This window comes from Kogia breviceps, chromosome 9 (assembly GCF_026419965.1).
Source record: "Kogia breviceps isolate mKogBre1 chromosome 9, mKogBre1 haplotype 1, whole genome shotgun sequence".
Classification (NCBI taxonomy): Eukaryota; Metazoa; Chordata; class Mammalia; order Artiodactyla; family Physeteridae; genus Kogia; species Kogia breviceps.
Genome location: NC_081318.1, coordinates 72,553,708 through 72,573,139, shown reverse-complemented (window position 1 = coordinate 72,573,139; position 19,432 = coordinate 72,553,708). Strand labels below are relative to the sequence as shown.

The 19,432-nt window shown below is 36.5% G+C and overlaps 1 protein-coding gene across 1 annotated transcript in view; it reads left to right on the top strand.

Moving 5' to 3' along the window:
• POLR1F (RNA polymerase I subunit F) overlaps nt 1-18,906 on the top strand; it is a 30,681-nt gene extending 11,775 nt beyond the window's left edge. Inside the window, 4 exon segments of the mRNA XM_059073713.2 lie at nt 3,068-3,209; nt 15,495-15,703; nt 16,972-17,347; nt 17,349-18,906. Coding sequence (XP_058929696.1) covers nt 3,068-3,209; nt 15,495-15,703; nt 16,972-17,347; nt 17,349-17,414 — 793 coding nt within the window. The 3' untranslated portion in view covers nt 17,415-18,906.
• Nucleotides 18,907-19,432: the final 526 nt, after the last annotated feature.

The following is a 19,432-nucleotide window of genomic DNA, read 5'->3' as shown; positions in this document are numbered from 1 at the left end:
GAACTGACTGGATAATGATAATTTCTGTAACTGAATTGGACAGTGTGACCATGTGGCCTAAGTTGCACTCTGAGCAGATCTGAACTCCCCACCCTACCCCCCATTATTTTTGGGGTGTGCTAAAAACTCCAGTTTATTCTGTGCAAAAGGGGCACCATACATTAAACTGCATTAATAATGAGGGACAAAACATTGAATATTATCAAGAATTGTAATATCGATCCACCATTTATCATATATAGTTTGTTTCCAGACTTTGGGGCCTTCCTATACAATCAGGAGTTAAGAAATAAGGAAAAGGGGAGAATTGAGAATGGCTGTCATGTTAGTTATCTCAACAGCATCCCCTGCATGACACACTGTCCACCTTTTTTTCCCCAGTGACAGATTTTTTAAAGATAATACCATTTCAGTTTTGAAAAGTCTGCTTAGAGAAAATGAGTAGGTTTCCAAAATCACATTATAATTTCTAGGTTATATCTTTGAGAGGTCATTAAGAAAAAAAAAAATTCTTATCCCTTTTGTATATGACAGCTCTTGAGTTATTTGAAGGTGGCAAATATGTTCCCTCCCAGTAGTTCCAGAAAAGTCTTAAGTGTGCATGCAGTCTAATCATCCCTTAAACTTGATTTAATTGTTTTCTGATATCTCAAGTGAGGCTACCACTCTGCCCTGAAACCTACTTAGGATGGTTTCAGAAAAGCAAAGGTAAAAGAGGCAAAGGTATAATGTTGAGGTGTCTGTCTCTGTCTCATGATTTCTAGTAAATTTTATTCAGTGAGTTGCTTCCCAAAAGGTTTGCTGGATTTACACAAATTCTTTTGGGTTTAGGCTCTATGGTCACATTCCCTAGTCAGCAGTTCTGAACCCTGCAGAACTCAGTATGCCCTCTTATAAGAAATATTTTGCAGTACTACCTTTACTGTCATTGGAAACACACTTTAGTGTACTGAAATGAAACTTAAAGATAGTATAATCTACCTACACAATTGAAAAAACATTCATATAGTGCTCTAATACAATACAATAAAATGTATTTCAGTGTGATAATGCTCAAGCATGACTACCTGGAAAGAATAAAGCCTCCTTAACCTATACCTTGAATCATTGTGAATGTATCCGTTGCAAATGTAGATTGGTGCAGGGATCTTGAGTTGACAACTCACATAACATAAAGTGTCTATAGTGGTAAAATGCTCTTCTGAAATAATGTGTATATTCTCAGTAAAGTTCCATGCAAAACAATCTACTCCATAATTTATGTATTAGTTATATTCCTGGAAATTTTAACTTATATTGAAACCATGCAAAGATGATTTTATGTTCATACACACACACATGCATATATATATATATATATATTATTGGGTACTACGACCGACTATTTATAAATGTTTTTAAAATGAGGTTTGTCCACTCATTTAAATCATGTAGAGCTAGGGACAATTTTTATTGTGTAGGACTGTTTTGTACATGGCAGAATGTTACCCATCCCTGGCCTTTGCAGTGTGATAACTATGATTAGTATCACAAACTCCCAAATGCCCCTTAGGGGACAACAGTTTTCCCCCACTTGAAACTCTTAATTGTTGATTAGGGGAAACAAAGTGTTAATTTTGTTTTTCTTTCTCATGTGGTGGTTACTTTTTTTTTTAAACCCCTCCTTTCTCTCTGTTTTCTGGGTCCCTAATATTCTCTTTGTGATGGTATAGTTCCTGCTTAGGAAAGCGACATGAAGAAATTAATGATTCAAAAGGGTGCTTTCTGGAGTAAGTCTCTGAGTTTATGGATTTCCTAATTTGGTATTTAATTAAGTTCCGTTCCAGTGACTCCTGGCTGTTTTAAACAACTGCTACTAGGTATAAATTCTTACATTTATTCTCTGTGAACCATTCTAGAAGTTTGAGTTCACCAAAAATGTTCTCTGCTCTCAAAGGCCTTAGACTCCTGTCTGGAATCCAAACATGTAAAGAAAGAGATTAGGTAAATAAGAACAGTGCTCAGAGTCCTATAGGAGTAGAGGCAGCATGATTTCAGCCTTGCCTTGGGGAGTCAGGAAAGTTTTCAGAAGCATGTAGGTAGTGGCTGTGGCAGTGAAGCCACCAGCTCAGACTCCTTAGTAGTTGTAATTTTTTAAGAACTTGGAAATGATATTTGGAAATAGTAGTGGTCCCCTAATCCTGTATGTTTAATCAACATACAGATTATTTATTTAATTTTTTTTTTTGGATGTGTTGGGTCTTCATTTCTGTGCGAGGGCTTTCTCTAGTTGCAGCGAGTGGGGGCCACTCTTCATCGCGGTGCGCGGGCCTCTCACTGTCGTGGCCTCTCTTGTTGCAGAGCACAAGCTCCAGAAGCGCAGGCTCAGTAGTTGTGGCTCACGGGCCTAGTTGCTCCGTGGCATGTGGGATCTTCCCAGACCAGGGCTCGAACCCGTGTCCCCTGCATTGACAGGCAGATTCTCAACCACTGCGCCACCAGGGAAACCCCGAACATACAGATTAAATTGTCAGAATCAGTTCTCAAAAAATGAAATAGTTGTATTTGTTAACATTTTCTTATACTAGCAACAGTTGCAGTTTGGGGATTTGTCTCCATTAAGTCATTGGCTTTCATATTCAGGGGTTGCAGCTTTGACCCTAATTCTCTTGCTATATGCCATCTAGTACAGAAATTCAGTAATGGTGGATAATACCCAAACTGCCTGGATTCAGTAATATTCACAGAAATAGATATTTTTCTTGCTAAGTCCCATTTTTTTCCTCTCATTCTAGCATGACTAGAATTCAAATGAATAGGAAATAGGGATGAAGTGTCAACTTACTTGCTCTTCAATAATTGGACATTTTGTTTCTGGCTACCTATCTTGAATAATTATTTTTAACTTAGTCATTATTTTGGAACCCTTTTGAACTTCTAAAGTTGTTGCAGACTAATCATATACTACTGTGCTTTTGCCATGGGTGATTATATTAGGAGATGTATACTCTTTGGACTCAGAATATCTAATCAATTAAAAGGGGATAAACAAATAGCGTTTTTCTTTTCTTTTCTTTTTTTTTAACAGCCTTTTAGGTGTACCCATTGCTTATGATAACATCAAAGTAGTTGGTGAATTAGGAGATATTTATGATGATCAAGGACACATTCATCTTAACATTGAAGCAGATTTTGTTATTTTCTGCCCTGAACCAGGGCAAAAACTTATGGTATGTATCTTTTTTTTTCTGTCTTTCTTTGTATAGTTATTTAATTATGTAATTAGGAAAATTTTAAGAGACTGTACACCTTGGAATTCACAAGGATTGCTTTTGTAGGTAACAAAATCATTTTTAAGGAAACAATAATTATTTTCCATCAGTTTAATCTAGGTAAGTTCTTTTTATTTTTATTGAAGTATAGTTGCTTTACAATGTTAGTTTCAAGTGTACAGCCAAGTGATTCAAGTGATATATATTCATATATACATATATATATTCTTTTTCATACTCTTTTCCATTATAGGTTATTGCAAGGCATTGAATATAGTTCCCTGTGCTATTCAGTAGGTTCTTGTTTATCTATTTTATATATAATAGTGTGTATCTGTTAACCCAACCTCCTAATTTATCCTCCTTCCCCTTCCCCTTTGGTAACTATAAGTTTGTCCTTTATGTTTGTGAATCTACTTCTGTTCTATAAATAAGTTTATTTGTATCATTTTTTTAAATTCCACGTATAAGTGGTATCATATGATACTTGTCCTTCTCTGACTTATTTCACTTAGTATGATAAGCTCTAGGTCCATCCATGTTGCTGCAAATGGCATTATTTCATCCTTTTTATGGCTGAGTAATATTCCAGTGTGTGTGTGTGTGTGTGTGTGTGTGTGTGTGTGTGTGTCTATGTGTATGTGTACCACATCTTCTTTATCCATTCTTCTGTCCATGGACACTTAGGTTGCTTCCATGTCTTGGCTATTATAAACAGTGCAGCTGTGAACATTGGAAGCATGTATCTTTTAGAATTAGTTTTTGTCTTTTCTGGATATATGCCCAGGAGTGCAATTATTGCTGGATCATATGGTGACTCTATTTTTAATTTTTTAAGGAACCTCCATACTGTTCTGCATAGTGGCTGCAGCAGTTTACATTCCCACCAACAGTGTAGGAGGGTTCCATTTTCTCTACACCCTCTTCAGTATTTATTGTTTGTAGACTTTTTGATGATGGCTGTTCTGAAAAGTGAGGTGATACCTCATTGTGGTTCTGATGTGCATTTCTCTGGTAATAAGTGATGTTGAGCATATTTTCACCTGTATGTCTTCTTTGGAGAAATGTCTGTTTAGGTCTCTGCCCATTTTTTTGATTGGGTTGTTTGGTTTTTTTGATGTTGAGCTCTATGAGTTCTTTGTATATATTGGAAATTAATCCCTTGTCAGTCACATTGTTTGCAAATATTTTCTCCCGGTCCATAGGTTGCCTTTTCATTTCGTTTATGGTTTCCTTTGCTGTGCAAAACCTTTTAAATTTAATTAGATCCCATTTGTTTATTTTTGCTTTTATTTCCATTACTCTAGGAGATGGATTCAAAAAATTATTGCTTATGATTTATAAATTATGATTTATGTCAAAGAGTGTTCTGCCTATGTTTTACTCCAGGAGTTTTTGAGTATCTGGTCTTACATTTAGGTTTTTAATCCATTTTTAGTTTATTTTTGAATGTGGCGTTAGAAAATGTTCTGATTTCATTCTTTTACATGTAGCTGTCTGCTTATTGAAGAGATTGTCTTTTCTCCATTGAATATTCTTGCCTCCTTTGTCATAGATTAACTGACCATTAAGTGCATGGGTTTATTTCTGGGCTTTCTATCCTGTTCCACTCATCTATCTGTCCATTTTTGTGCCAGTACCATGCTGTTTTGATGACTGTAGCTTTGTAATATAGTCTGAAGTCAGGGAGCTTAATTACTCCAGCTCCCTTATTCTTTCTCAAGATTGTTTTGGCTGTTTGGGGTTTTTTGTGTTTCCATACAAATTTTAAAATTATTTGTTTTAGTTCTCTGAAACTGCCATTGTTAATTTGATAGCGATTGCATTGAATCTGTAGTAGTATGGTTATTTTAACAATACTGATTTTTCCAATCCAAGAATATGGTATATCTTTCCATCTGTTTATGTTGTCTTCAATTTCTTTTCAGTTTTTGGAGTACAGGTGTTTTGCCCCCTTTGGTAGGTTTATTTGCAGGTGTTTATTTATTTTTGACATGATGGTTCATGGAATTGTTTCCTTAATTTCCCTTTCTGATAGTTTGTTTTTAGTGTGTAGAAATACAACCGATTTCTATATACACTAAGTCCCCTACACATGAACCTTCAAGTTGCAAACTTTCAAAGATGAAAATGTGCATTCCATCAATGTCAGGCACGAGTGAAATCACAGCTTGCCTTCTGTCTCCTACTGCTGACGATCCTTCAGCTCTGCCATCTCCCACCTCCTCTCCCTCCTCCAGTCAGTAACTCTTCTTGCCTCTTCACTTGATGCCAGCCCTGGTATGCCAGCTGTTGTACTGTACTACTGTACTTTTTAAGGTATTGTACTGTGAGCTTAAAAATGTTTTATTTTTTTGTTTTTTATGTATTATTTGTGTGAAAGTTATTATATACCTATTACAGTACAGTACTGTACAGCTGATTATGTTAGTTGGGTACCTAGGCTAACTTTTTTGGACTTACAAACAAATTGGACTTATAAATGCGCTCTCAGAGTGGAACTCGTTCATATGTAGGGGACTAACTGTATTAATTTTGAATCCTGCAACTTTACCAAATTCATTGATGAGCTCTACTTGGTTTTTGGTGACGTCTTTAGGATTTTCTATGTATAGTATCATGATCTGCAAAGAGTAACAGTTTTACTTCTTCCTTTCCAATTTGGATTCTGTTTATTTCTTTTTCTTCTATGATTGCTGTGCTAAGACTTCCAAAACTATGTTGAATAAAAGCACTGAAAGTGCTCATCTTTGCCTTGTTCCTGAACTTAGATAGAATACTTGCACCTTTTCACCACTGAGCTTGATATTAGCTGTCGGTTTGTCATATATGGCCTTTACTATGTTGACATATGTTTCCTCTGTGCCCACTTTCTGGAGTGTTTTTACTGTAAATGTTAAATTTTATCAAAAGCTTTTTCTGCTTCTATTGAGATGATGATATGGTTTTTACTCTTCACTTTGTTAATGTGTTGTATCACATTGATTGATTTGCGTATTTTGAAGAATTCTTGCGTCCCTGGGATAAATCCCTCTTGATTATGGTGTATGATCATTTTAATGTATTTTTGGATTTTGTTGGTAGTATTTTGTTGAGTATTTTTGCATCTATGTTCATCAGTGATATTGGCCTGTAATTTTTCTTTTTTAGTATCTTTGTCTGGCTTTGGTTTCAGGGTGATGGTGGCCTTATAGAATGAGCTTGGTAGTGTTCCTTCCTCTGCAGTTTTTTAGAATAGTTTCAGAAGGATAGGTGTTAACTGTTCTTTAAATGTTTGATAGAATTCACCTGTGAAGCCATCTGGTCCTGGACTTCCGTTTGGGGGAAGTTTTTAAATCACTGTTTCAATTTCAGTACTTCTGATTAGTCTGTTCATATTTTCTTTTCTTCCTGGTTCAGTTGTATCTTTCTAAGAATTTCTCCATTTCTTCTAGGTTGTCCATTTTATTGGTATATAGTTGTTTTGTTGTAGTCTCTTATTATCCTTTGTATTTCTGTGGTGTCAGTTGCAACTTCTCTTTCATTTCTAACTTTATTGATTTGAGTCCTCTCCTTTTTTTTCTTGATGAGTCTGGCTAAACTTTTATCAATTTTATCTTTTCAGAGAAATAACTTTTAGTTTCATTGATCTTTTCAATTGTTTTTTTTGTTTGTTTATTTCATTTATTTCTGCTCTGATCTTTTGATTTCTTTCCTTCTACTGACTTTGGGTTTTGTTTGTTCTTCTTTCTTTCATTGTTTTAGGTGTAAGCTTAGGTTATTTGGGATTGTTCTTGTTTCCTGAGGTAAGATTGTACTGCTGTAAACTTCCCTCTTAGAACTGCTTTTGCTGCGTCCCAAAGGTTTTGGACCATCATGTTTTCGATGTCATTTGTCTTTAGGTGTTTTTGGATTTCCTCTTTGATTTCCTCAGTGTTCCATTGGTTTAGTAATACATTGTTTAGCATCCATGTGTTTGTGTTTTTTACAGTTTATTTCCTGTGGTTGATTTTTAATCACATAGTGTTGTGGTCAGAAAAGATGCTTGATATGATTTCAGTTTTCTTAAATTGACCGAGGTGTGTATTGCGGCCCCAGATGTGATCTATCCTGGAGAATGTTCCATGTGCACTTGAGAAGAAAGTGTATTTTGGTGCTTTCAGATGGAAAGTTCTAAAAATATCAATTAAGTCCATCTTTGTGTCATTTAAGGCCTGTGTTTCCATATTGATTTTCTGTCTGGATGATCTGCCCATTGATGAAAATAGGGTGTTAAAGTCCCCCACTGTTATTGTGTTTATGTTGGTTTCTCCTTTTATGTCTGTTAACATCTGCCTTATATATTGAGGTGCTCCTATGTTGGGTGCATATATATTTACAATTGTTATATCTTCTTTGATTGTTCCCTTGATCGTTGTGTAGTTTCTTTGTCTCTTGTAACATTCTTTATTTTAAAGTCTATTTTGTTTGATATAAGTATTGCTACTCCAGCTTTCTCCATTTGCATGGAATACCTTTCTCCATCCCCTCACATTCAGTCTGTATGTGTCCCTAGATGTGAAGTGGATCTCTTGTAGACAGCATATATATGGGTCTTGTTTTTGTATCCATTGAACAAGTCTGTGTCTTTTGTTGGGAGCGTTTATTTACATTTAAGGGAATTATCGATATGAATGTTTTTATTGCCATTTTGTTAATTGATTTGGATTTGTTTTTTAAGGTCTTTTTTCTTCCCTTCCTCTTTTGTTCTCTACTATGGTGATTTGATGTCTATCTCTAATGATGTGTTTGGATTGCTTTTTTTGTGTATCTATTATAGATTATAGGTTTGTGGTTCCCATGAGGTTTTGATAAAGAAGTCTGTATATGTACAAGATTGTTTGAAGTTGCTGATTTTTTAATTTCAAAAGCAGTTCCAATATCCTGCATTTGTACTTTCCTCTTCTCATGACTGCTGATTTGTGTGTGGATGATTTCCTGCCTTTACTTTATGTTTGCCTTTACTGGTGAGCTTCTCCATTTGTAATTTTCTTGATTCTAGTTGTGGCCTTTTCTTTTCCACCTAGAGAAATTCCTTGAGGAATTTGGTTTGATGGTGCTGAAATCTTAGTTTTTGCTTGTCTATAATACCTGATTTCTCTGTCAAATGTGAACAAGAGCCTTGCTGGGTAGAGTATTCCTTATTTAAAATTTTTCCCATTCATTAGTTTAAATGTATTGTGCCTCTCCCTTCTAGTCTGCAGAGTTTCTGTTGAAAAATCAGCTGATAAACTTATGGGGGTTCCCTTATATGTTATTTGTTGCTTTTCCCTTGTTTTAATATTTTTTCTTTAATTTTTGTCAGTCTGGTTAATATGTGTCTTGGCATGTTCCTCCTTGGGTTTATCTTGTATGGGACTCTGTGCTTCCTGGACTTGAGTGAGTGTTTCCTTTCTCATGTTAGAGACGTTTTCGGCTATAATCTTTTCAGATATTTTCTCAGGCCCTTTCTCTCTCTTCTCCTTCTGGGACCCATATAATGTGAATGGTGGTGCATTTAATGTTGCCTCAGAGGTCTCTGAGACTGTCCTCATTTCTTTTCATTCTTTTTTCTTTAGTCTGTTCCATGGCAGTGATTTTCACCATTCTGTCTTTGAGCTAACTTATTTGTTCTTCTGCCTCAGTTATTCTGCTATTGATTCTTCTACTGTATTTTTCATTCCCGTTATTGTATTGTTCATCTGTTTGTTCTTTAAAAACACCTCATGCGACTTCTTGGTCTGTGCTGCCATTTTTTCCCCCAAGATCTTAGATTATCTTTACTATCATTACTTTAAATTCTTTTTCAGGTAAGTTGCCTATCTCTACTTCATTTAGTTCTTATAGGTTTTTATCTTGTTCCTTCATCTGGAACGTATTTCTTTGCCATCTCATTTTGTCTAACTTTCTGTGTTTGTGGTCTTCTTTCCACTGGCTGGAGGATCGTAGCTCCTCTTGCTTCTGGTTTCTGCCCTCTTGTTGGTGACGCTGGTCCTGAGGCTTGTGCGGGCTTCTTGGTGGAAGGTACTGGTGCTTGCCCACTGGTGGGTGGAGCTGGGTCTTGTCCCTCTGGTGGGCAGGGCCATGTCAAGGGGTGTGTTTATAGGTGGCTGTGAGTTCAGTGTGGCTTTAAGTACCCTGTCTGCTGATGGGTGGGGCTGTTTTCCTATCCTCCTGGTTGTTTGGCCTGAGGCTTTTCATCACTGGAGCCTGCAGGCTGTTGGGTAGGGCCAGGTCTTGATGCCAAAATGGCAACCTTTAGGAGAGCTCACACTGATCAGTATTCTCTGGGGACTCTGCCACCAGTGTTCTTGCCCCTGCCATGAGCCACAGCTGACCCCCACCTCCTACCCCCAGAAATCCTCCAAGACCCATAGGTAGTCTGGTTCCAGCTCCTATGGAGTTACTGCATTATGCTGGGTCCCAGTGTATGTGAAGCCTTGTGTGTGCCCTCCATGAGTGGAGTCTGTTTCCCCCAGTCCTGTGGAGCTCCTACACTCAAGCCCTGCTGGCTTTCAAAGCCAAGTGCTTTTAGGGACTCCTCCTCCTGATGCCAGACCCTCTGGCTGGGGAGCCTGATATGGGGCTCACTCTTGTGGGAGAATCTCTGCAATATAATTAATTTTCCAGTTTGTGGGGGGTTGCCCATCTAGTGGGTATGGGATTTGATTATGTCGTGAAAACGCCCCTCCTGCCGTCTCACTTTGTTTTCTTCTTTGTCTTTGAATGTAAAATATCTATTTTGGTGGGTTCTAGTCTTCTTTATTGATTATTGTTTAGCAGTTAGTTGTGATTTTGGTGTTTCTGCAAGAGGAGGTTAGCTCAAGTCCTTCTACTCTGCCGTGTTTTCTGGAATTGGGAGGCTGGTTTTAGTTTGGATGCTTGCTGTCTCTTTCCTCGGTGTGTGCTTGCCATTATCCCCTTGATATGGGGTGTGTAGGTACAGCCTTCCTTACATGCTCCCCAGACAGTAGGGGCAGCACATGGCACCTGGTGAAAGGTCTCGTGTGGGTGGCTGCTCTCCACTCCTGGGACACCGGGGGCAGGGCGTGTTGCCTCCTCATGGGTCTTGTATGGATGGTTGTTCTCATGCCCTCCTGGGACAACAGGGGCAGGGCCTAGCACCTGCTCATGGGTGTTCTATGGGCGACTACTCTCCACACCCTCCTGGGACAGTGGGGGCTATGCTTGATGCCTGTTCATGAGTCTCGTATGGGCTGGTATTATCTGCACACTCCTGGGACAGCAGGGGCAGAGCTTCACGCCTGCTTGAAGGGTCTCGTATGGGTGGCTGCTCTCCATGCACTCCTGGGACTGGGACAGGGCAGGGCCTGGTGCCTGCTTGTGGGTGTTTTAGTGGCGGTCCATGCCAGCCTCAGGAGCCTGCCATGGTGGCAGTGACTCAGCACACTGCTGGAGCTCCTGTAGCCGTGTCCTGTTGTCTGGGAGCACTCACAGGGGAAAGAAACTCGTGGTGGTCCTAGTCCTTTCCCTGGGTCTGACCTCTGAAGCCTGAGCTTCAGCACGCAGCCCCCTCCCACACCAACAGAGGAGTGTCTCAGGCTGGGGAATGCAGTGTGGCAGTGCTGATCTTCTGTGCATGTTATTCTCCGTTTTGCCTTCTGCACACCAGTTGCTGCTCTCTCCTCTTAGGCTATGAAGCTACCTCTCCATACATTCTGATCTCCCTGTTGGTGAGGAGACTTCCCAGGGTGTGGGAACCTTTCCTCCTTCACAGCTCCTTCTTTGGGGTGCAGGACCCATTGCGATTCCTTCTTTTTCATTTTCCTTTTATCCTACCCGGCTATGGGGAGGTTTTCTTGTGATCGGAAGTCTGAGGTCTTCTTTTGGCATTTAGTAGATGTTCTGTGTGAATCGTTCCACTAGTATATATATTTTTAATATTTTTGTGGGAGAAGGTGAGCTCCATGTCATACTCCTCTGCCAGCTTGATCCCCTCCAGCCAGTCTGTGAAGTTTGGTTGGAGCATTTAGTCCATTAACATTTAAGGTAATTACCAATATATATGTCGTTATTGCTGTTTTTTAAATTGTTTTAGACTTGTTTTTGTAGGTCTTTTTTTCCCCTCTTTTTAAATTTTATTCTCTTGTGAGTGGGTGATTATCTTTAGTGTTATGTTTGGATTCCTTTTCTTTGTGTGTGTATATCTATTATAGATTTTTGGTTTGTGGTTACTGTGAGGTTTTCGTAGAGCAGTCTATATATATGTATATGTATAAAACACACACACACACACACACACACATATATATATATATGTGATTGCTTTTAAGGTATTAATCTCTTAATTTCAAATGCATTTGAAATGCCCTGCATTTGTACTCTTCTCCCCTCATGATTAGTATTTTTGATACCATATTTTACATCTAATTGTTTTGTGTTTCCCTTAATTGCTTACTGTGGATGTAGGTGATTTTTACCACTTTAGTGTTTTCCTCTCCCTACTAGCTTTGCATGTGGGTGATTTCCTACCTTTACTATGTTTGCTTTTCCTGGTGAGTTTTTGCATTTTGTAATTTCCTTGTTTCTAGTTGTGGCATTTTCTTTTTTGCCTAGAGAAGTTCCTTTAACATTTGTTGTAAAGCTAGTGTTGTGGTGCTTAATTCTTTTAGCTGTTGCTTATCTGTGAAGGTTTTAATTTCTCCATCAAATCTTATGAGACCCTTGATGGGTACAGTATTTATTCTTGGTTGTAGGTTTTTCCCTTCATCACTTTAAATATATATATCTTGCTACTCTCTTCTGGCTTGTGGAGTTTCTGCTGAAATATTAGCTGGTAGCCTGGTGGGAGTTACCTTGTAGGATATCTGTTGCTTTTCAGTGTCTTGGCATGTTCTTTGAGTTCATCCTGTATGGGACTCTGCATTTCCTGGACTTCAGTACCTCTTTCCTTTCCCAGGTTAGGGAAGTTTTCAGCTATTATCTCTTCAAATATTTTCTCAGGCCCTTTCTCTCTTAACCTTCTGTGTCCCCTATCATGTGAATCTTACTACACTTGATATTGTCCTAGAGGTGTCTTAAACAATGTTATTTCTTTTCATTTTTTTCTGTTCAGTGGCAGTCTAGGCAAGTTTTTAAACTCCATGCTACTAAAACTGACATGTATGTACAGAGTATATGCCTCATCCAATTTATTCTCTGTCTATCATCAGAATGATTTTAAAGGGTTAAAAATTTTTTTATTATTATTTCATAACTTCTCAAATATATACAAGTATATTTTGTTTATATAGGATTCAGATGGTATAGCAATATATAAAACTGGAGTTGCAAATCCAAATAGCTGTGGGACCAGGCAGGTAATGGAAATGAATGATAGAGGTCAGGGCATCCATACTGTGCTGTGGAAATGAAGGCCCTGTGGGGAAGGTCTTTCAGTTTTTTGGTTTTTTTGTTTGTTTATTTATTTTTTTTTTTTGGCGAGAAGGTAAAAAATGCAGAAATTGATGTGAAATCTACTGAAATGTGTACATTTATCCATATCACTTGCTCCTTTCCCACCAGCAGTTCTCTGTGTTCATATATACTCATATATATATATATATATATATATATATATATATATATATATATATGTATTTTTTCCTTTAACTAAAATAGGAATTCTATAGGAATTGTTTAGTCCATGAGAACTGTTAACTAGCCCTTGATACTGTTAATTAAAATGTAGGTCAGATTTCACTATAACAAAATTACAAGGCCTTTCTAATTTAAAAATGTTTTTCAGTGTCATTTGAACTGCTAGAAATAGTACCCTTGCCCTCCAGACTGGGATCCTGTAACCTCCATACTATTAAAGTTGGTGGTAGATTTGTACTTTAAAATTCCCAAATTAAACTGTCATCTGCTTTTTGTAAATTATCATAAATGCAAATATGTGCATGGAAATAACATTCAAATTGTACAGAAAGTGAAATAAAGTTAAATCATCCCTTTTACTCTATCCCCTACAATAAGATCCAGTCCTCAAATACATTTGACCTTTTTTTTCCATTTAATAATATGAGATATAGTTTACATACAATATAATGTATCAGGTTTAATTTACATACAGTAAAATGCAATAGATCATCCTGTGTAGCTCAGTGAATTTTGACAAGTGCATATAGCATTCTCTCTCCTTAGAATGACTCTCATGCCCTTTCCTGGTCAATCCCCTTTATCCTAGATACAAACACTATTCTGATTTCATTATCATAAATTAGTTTCACTTGTTCTGTAATTCCTTATTAGTAGAATGTTTCTTTATACACTCACAGTCTGGCCTCTTTTGGTCATGTTTTAGGGTAATATCCATGCTATCGGGTATATTGGTGGATTTTGTCTTCTAATCGTTCATGGTATTCAGTTATATGAGTATATATGTACTTTGATTATCAATTTGATTATCCATCCTCATTGATAGACATTTGGGTTTTTTCCAGTCTGGACCTGTTATGAACAGAGCTATTGGAAACACGTATTTTCATTCTCCTAAGTAGAAACTTGAAGCAGTATTGCTAGGTCACAGGGTAAAAGTGTGTTTAACTTTATGGAGAACTAATATCCCCTTCAGTACTTTCAGTTGCTCTGCATTCTTGCCAACAATTGGTGTTGTCTTTTGATTTTACTGGTGGGCATATGGTAGTTTTTCCTTATGGTTTTAATTTGCATTTCCCTCATGAGCTCTTTTTCGTATGTTTTGGTAAGAAGGGCCTGTTCAAGTACTTTACCCCTTTTTAACTGGGGTTTAATATTGTTCTTTTCATAGGTTTGATACAGATCCTTTTCAGTTAACTGTATTGTGAGTATTCTTTCCCAGTCTATGCCTTATTACCTTTTAATGGTATCATTTGACAAGCAGAAGCTTTTAATTTTGATGCAGTCTAATTTATCATATTATACTTTCTAGATCCTATCTATGAAACTTGGCTACCCCTCCATTGCAAGGATTTTCTTCTATAAGATTCTAGAATTTTTATAGTTTTAGCTTTTCTGTGTAGGTCTGTGATCATTCTTGTTTTTTTGTGTGTAGTACTTTGTAGGTCCTTGAGCTCCATTCTCTTGCCCATATTCAGTGTTCTCAACCCATACATTGAAAAGACTTTCCTTTGCTCATTGAGTATTTTTTAATTGAAAACTTTGTCTTTTGTAACAGTTTTAGAAAAATTGAATGGAAAGTATAGCATTCTCATATACACCACCTCCTTCCACACCCCCCCCCCAAATAAAACTCACAAAAACATAGTATTTCAGTTATTATTGACATACATAGAGGTGTGGTACATTTGTTACAATTGTTGAGCCAATATTGATACATTATTAAAGTCTATAGTTTATAGTAGAGTTCACTGTTTGTATTGTACATTCTATGAGTTTTCACAAATGTAAAATGACATGTATCCAACATTACAGTATCCTGTGGTATAATTGGTCACTCCTCTAAACATCCTCTGTGCTCTACCTATTCATTGCTCCCTCCCTCCCTTGGAAACCATGGCAACTACTTTTTTTTTTTTAAACTGTGTCTGTAGTTTTGCCTTTTCCAGAATCTCATATAGTGGAATCACAGAGTATGTAACCTTTTCAGATTGGCTTTTTTCATGTACAAATATGTGTTTAAGGTTCCCTCCATGTCTTTTTCTTGGCTTGATAGCTTATTTCTTTTTATTGCTGAATAATATTCTAATGTATAGATGTAGCACAGATTCTTCAGACCATCCAGAAGGTACCATTCTGGACTCCAGGCTCCTTATAAGGAGACAAGTAAGTTTTATTCTGTCACATGTGGAAGGAGGTACTGCCATTAAACAACACTGTATATATGTTAGTATTTCTTATAGTTTTATAATTAAAAATGTGATTTTTTAAAAAATGCTTCAGGTTTTCATTCATATACTTCATATATGTTGATTCCAGGGGAACAGAAAGTTTCTTGGAAATTTTCATTTTAACCTTAAAATCATATAGTGTTGTTATTTGTTATTTAGTTTTAAAGCTTCTAGTAATGTTATGGTTTAGTTAAAATAGCCATGCTCAAGGTGAGTTTTCTAAAAACTCTACAGTGTTCCTAAAGTGGTATTTTAGTGTGGTATGTGGTAAGTTTTAAATGAGGATCAACTTTTTTGATACTGAATTATACCATTTTTTCTATTTGAAGATCACTTTGAAGATTGTAAAGTTCGTTTCACCTTTTAACTCTCTGGCTGTCTTCTAGATGTAATATTCTTTTTTCCTTCTTCTCAGGGTACAGTTAATAAAGTGTCTTCCAGCCACATTGGCTGTTTAGTACATGGGTGCTTCAATGCCTCCATTCCTAAACCTGAACAGATGCCAGCCGAGCAGTGGCAGACTCTGGAGATAAACATGGGTGATGAACTAGAATTTGAAGTATTTCGTTTAGACTCAGATGCTGCTGGAGTATTCTGCATTCGGGGAAAACTAACTATCACTAGGTCAGTTCCTAATCACATTATCATTTTGATACTTAATTGTTTCTATTAATTCTGAATTTAGGGAACATAAATCCTGCTTTTAAAAGGTTAATTTTTTTACTGGAATACTTGTACTTTCAAACCATAAAGTCAATGTAAATATGAATCATAAGTGCTGTGACAGTGCATTGAATATTCTAAAGCTCTCCATCTAACTGGTCTGCATTTTATTAATTCAATTTTTTATTGTCTAGTTTGTTGGTAATCTTTTTAAAAGTTGATCCCTGAACTTGAGACTACTGGAAGCTTACTTATATTGCATAACTATTACCCTTCTGTTTTTACACAGTTGAAACAAAAATAATAATGTATTATTGCCGTTATACCAGGTAGATCATTTAATTTCTGTATTTTTCTTGTTTGGAATTCTTAAAAGAATTACTTTGATCCTGAGCCTGGGTTGATGGGAGCCAAGTTTAATGGCAGGGGGAGAAAAATAAAACTCTTCGCATCCTGTGTTAGCAACTTTTCTAGATTCGGCCTTGATGAGTAACAAGAGTATGGGTTAAAGTTCTAGAGTAGCTGTCCAAAAGAACTTTCTGTGATGATAGAAATGTGCTATGTTTGTGCAATATAGCTTGTTGCTCAAGCCTCACTCTTGAGCAACTGAAATGTGACTAGTGTGACTGAGGAAGTGAATTTTTAAAGTTATCTTATTGAAATTTCTTAAATTTAAAGAGTTATAGGTGGCTAGTGCTACTGTATGGCACAGCAGTTCTATAGAGAGAGGGCTACTTCATTGATCCTTGTTTTTATAAAATATTCACATCTTTGAAGTCATACTGCTTCAGCATAGGCTAAACTATTACTTGAAACAAGGATTGAGGTAGTAGATGGGGAACTCCAATACTTTGATAGGAAAAAAAAACAAACAAACTTCTTGTTATCAAATGTCACTGGTTTGGCTGGTAAGGCTGGGTATGGTGATGTTTAGTGTTCAGTTTGGTTTTCTGAACCAAGCTAAAATTTAGAAGCCATGTTTTTGACAAAAGTTTATGTCATTTTTATGTGTGAAACAGTCTGGGAAAAGTACTTGGGAAACAAAAAATTTAACATTTCCAAGACATGTCAGTGTGCTGGGAGATAATAGAATACTTGAAATTTGTGTCCTAGGTATATTATCTTGTACTACTGTCATTTAGAAAAATCTTAGCATGTGGGGAATATTCTTGATCTTATTTTGTTCTTTCATTTTTGTTTAATGTTCTGTAAATTTTTTAAACTGTTAGTTTACAAACCAAGTGCTCTGCAGTTTCTGAAGAAGTAACAGAAACTGGCACTGAAGAAGCTACTGAAAAACCTCAAAAGAAGAAAAAGAAAAAGAAGACCTACCCAGAGCCATATGAAGTGGAAGGTGGTACCACAGAGCTAGCAGATTTTTCAGATGTTACCATGACGGAAGAGACAGATCTGCAGATTAATAACAATGTGAATGGCCTCTGGGAGGAAGAGCCGAAGAAGAAGAAGAAGAAGAAGAAAAAGCACCAGGACCCTGTTTTCCAAGGCAGTGACTCCAGTGGTTACCAAAGTGACCATAAAAAGAAAAAAAAGAAAAGAAAGCACAGTGAGAAAGCTGAATTTACACCACTTTTGGAACATGCACCTAAAAAGAAAAGGGAAAAGTAATTTTCTTCAGTGCATTTTACATATGATTTGGTTTTTTAAAAATTGATTTACACAAAACAGATGACTAGAGTTTGAACTATGAAATGTTTTGTATTCCAATACTTTGCAAAACAGGGAACGTTTGATTAGGAGTTGAGTTTTTGGTGCTAAAATTACAAAATGATAAATTTGGGAAATGCCAGTATTATTAAAGTGCCATTTTACTGTATACAGAATAGAAAGGTAAGAGCTGCCCTCAATCTCAACTCCTTCATTCTTGCAGTGTATACATTCTAAATAAAATGATTTCTACAATCTGCAAAAGGACTTTTAAAATACAGTGTTCTTTCATATCATACAGAATGAGTTTTGAGCTTGGGTTTTTTTGTTGTTGTTACAGGTTTCACATTTAGTCATGATGTTACATGACATGCTATTTTGCTTTGTTTAAATTACCAGTTTTAGGATTTCTTTTATCATGGCTACTATAATATTTCTACTGTTTAACTTAGACAGGTTTGCCAAAGGAGTTTCTGAAGTTTCTAGAGCTCTTAAGAACCTTGCCACTACTGACTGTGTGGTAGGAAACAATACTCACTATTCTTTTCTTCTAGGTTCATGTATGTTGTTTTCCTTCTTCTCTCAGTCTAAGAGGTTGATGGAGAGGCTGTTTTCTGACACTTGTTCATTTGTGCCTCAACCATTCTGCTTTTGTTGTGTGTTGGAGAGGAGAGTCTGCTGAAGACAGGAAAAATGTGATTCTGACTAGTGGGGAATTTCCCTACTTTTAATATTTGACTTAAGCTACGAGAAATTATTATGAAGAGAAAACAGCTAATTCACTGCTTTCACTGAGGAAATGTGGAATATGTCTTAACTAGTAGAAAACAGTGAAGAATGAAATGACAAGCTGGTTCAGCCTGATAATCAATGCAAGGTCGTATTCATTTAACAGGTATTTGATGATCTGTGTGTAAAACACATCCTACTAAGGTCCAGGGGTATAATGGCAAACAAGGTAGAAATAATTCCTTCCCTCATGGAATGTCATAGGAAAAACAGATGCACATACACAATATAAGTAAGAAAATACAGAAAATTACTAATTGTGGTAAGTGCTACAAAGAAAAAGAAGATTGTCTACTCACTGTTAGTTGGGATCCATGGCAGCCATTTTCATTGCCATTTATCTAGTATCAGACAGTACTGGTCTTACATTGTTTAATGTTTGTTAATGTATGGGTTCTCATAGTAGTAGATCCAAATCTGTAATGATAGAATATAGAATTTGGAGAGTGGCAGTCATTCACAGTGTTTGTCTACAAGCACATGTGCCAGACAGTGGAAATGTGCAGGCCAGTATCTTTCCTTACTATTAGGTTCATGTGGGTATTTAGCCCTCAAAATGTAGCTAGTCCAAATAGAGATAGATGAGTTATCAGTATAAAATACACATCAGATTTTGAAGATGTACAAAGAATGTAAAATATCTCAATTTTGTATACTGGTGAGATTATAATATTTTGGTACAGTGGGGTAAATAAAATGTTACAATTAAATCAGCTTTTTTCATTTTTTTTTAAAGATTAAAAATTGCATCTGAGGGGCCCACATTATCTTTGTTTTGGACCGCACTGGTTTAAAGGAAGGATATATTCTCAAGTTTAATGTAGTACCATACCCAGGAAAGGTCTTATAAATACTTCCTTTAAATTTTTAAATTTAAATACATAATTATAATGTTTGACTTAATGAGAAAAATTAATGTTTAGTGAAACAACTCTAAATCCTTTCTGGTAAATACCAAGGAAGCTGTTAAATTGATGCTATTCATGGAAAAATACTTTGGGGCTTAGCAAAATAAATTCCCACATATTTATTGTACTTTGCTTCAGTTGCTGCTTCTGTTAAAGAAAAACGTATGCTGAACTTGAAACTAGATTTATTCATGGTTTTTCACAATGTCAGTAGCTTTGAAAAGGCAGATCTAGTCATTTGCCTTGCCTAGAATAAAGTGACAGTGACAGTTGTTTTTATCTGATACAGAAACCTCTGATGATGGTATCTTCCATATATCCTTCAAAA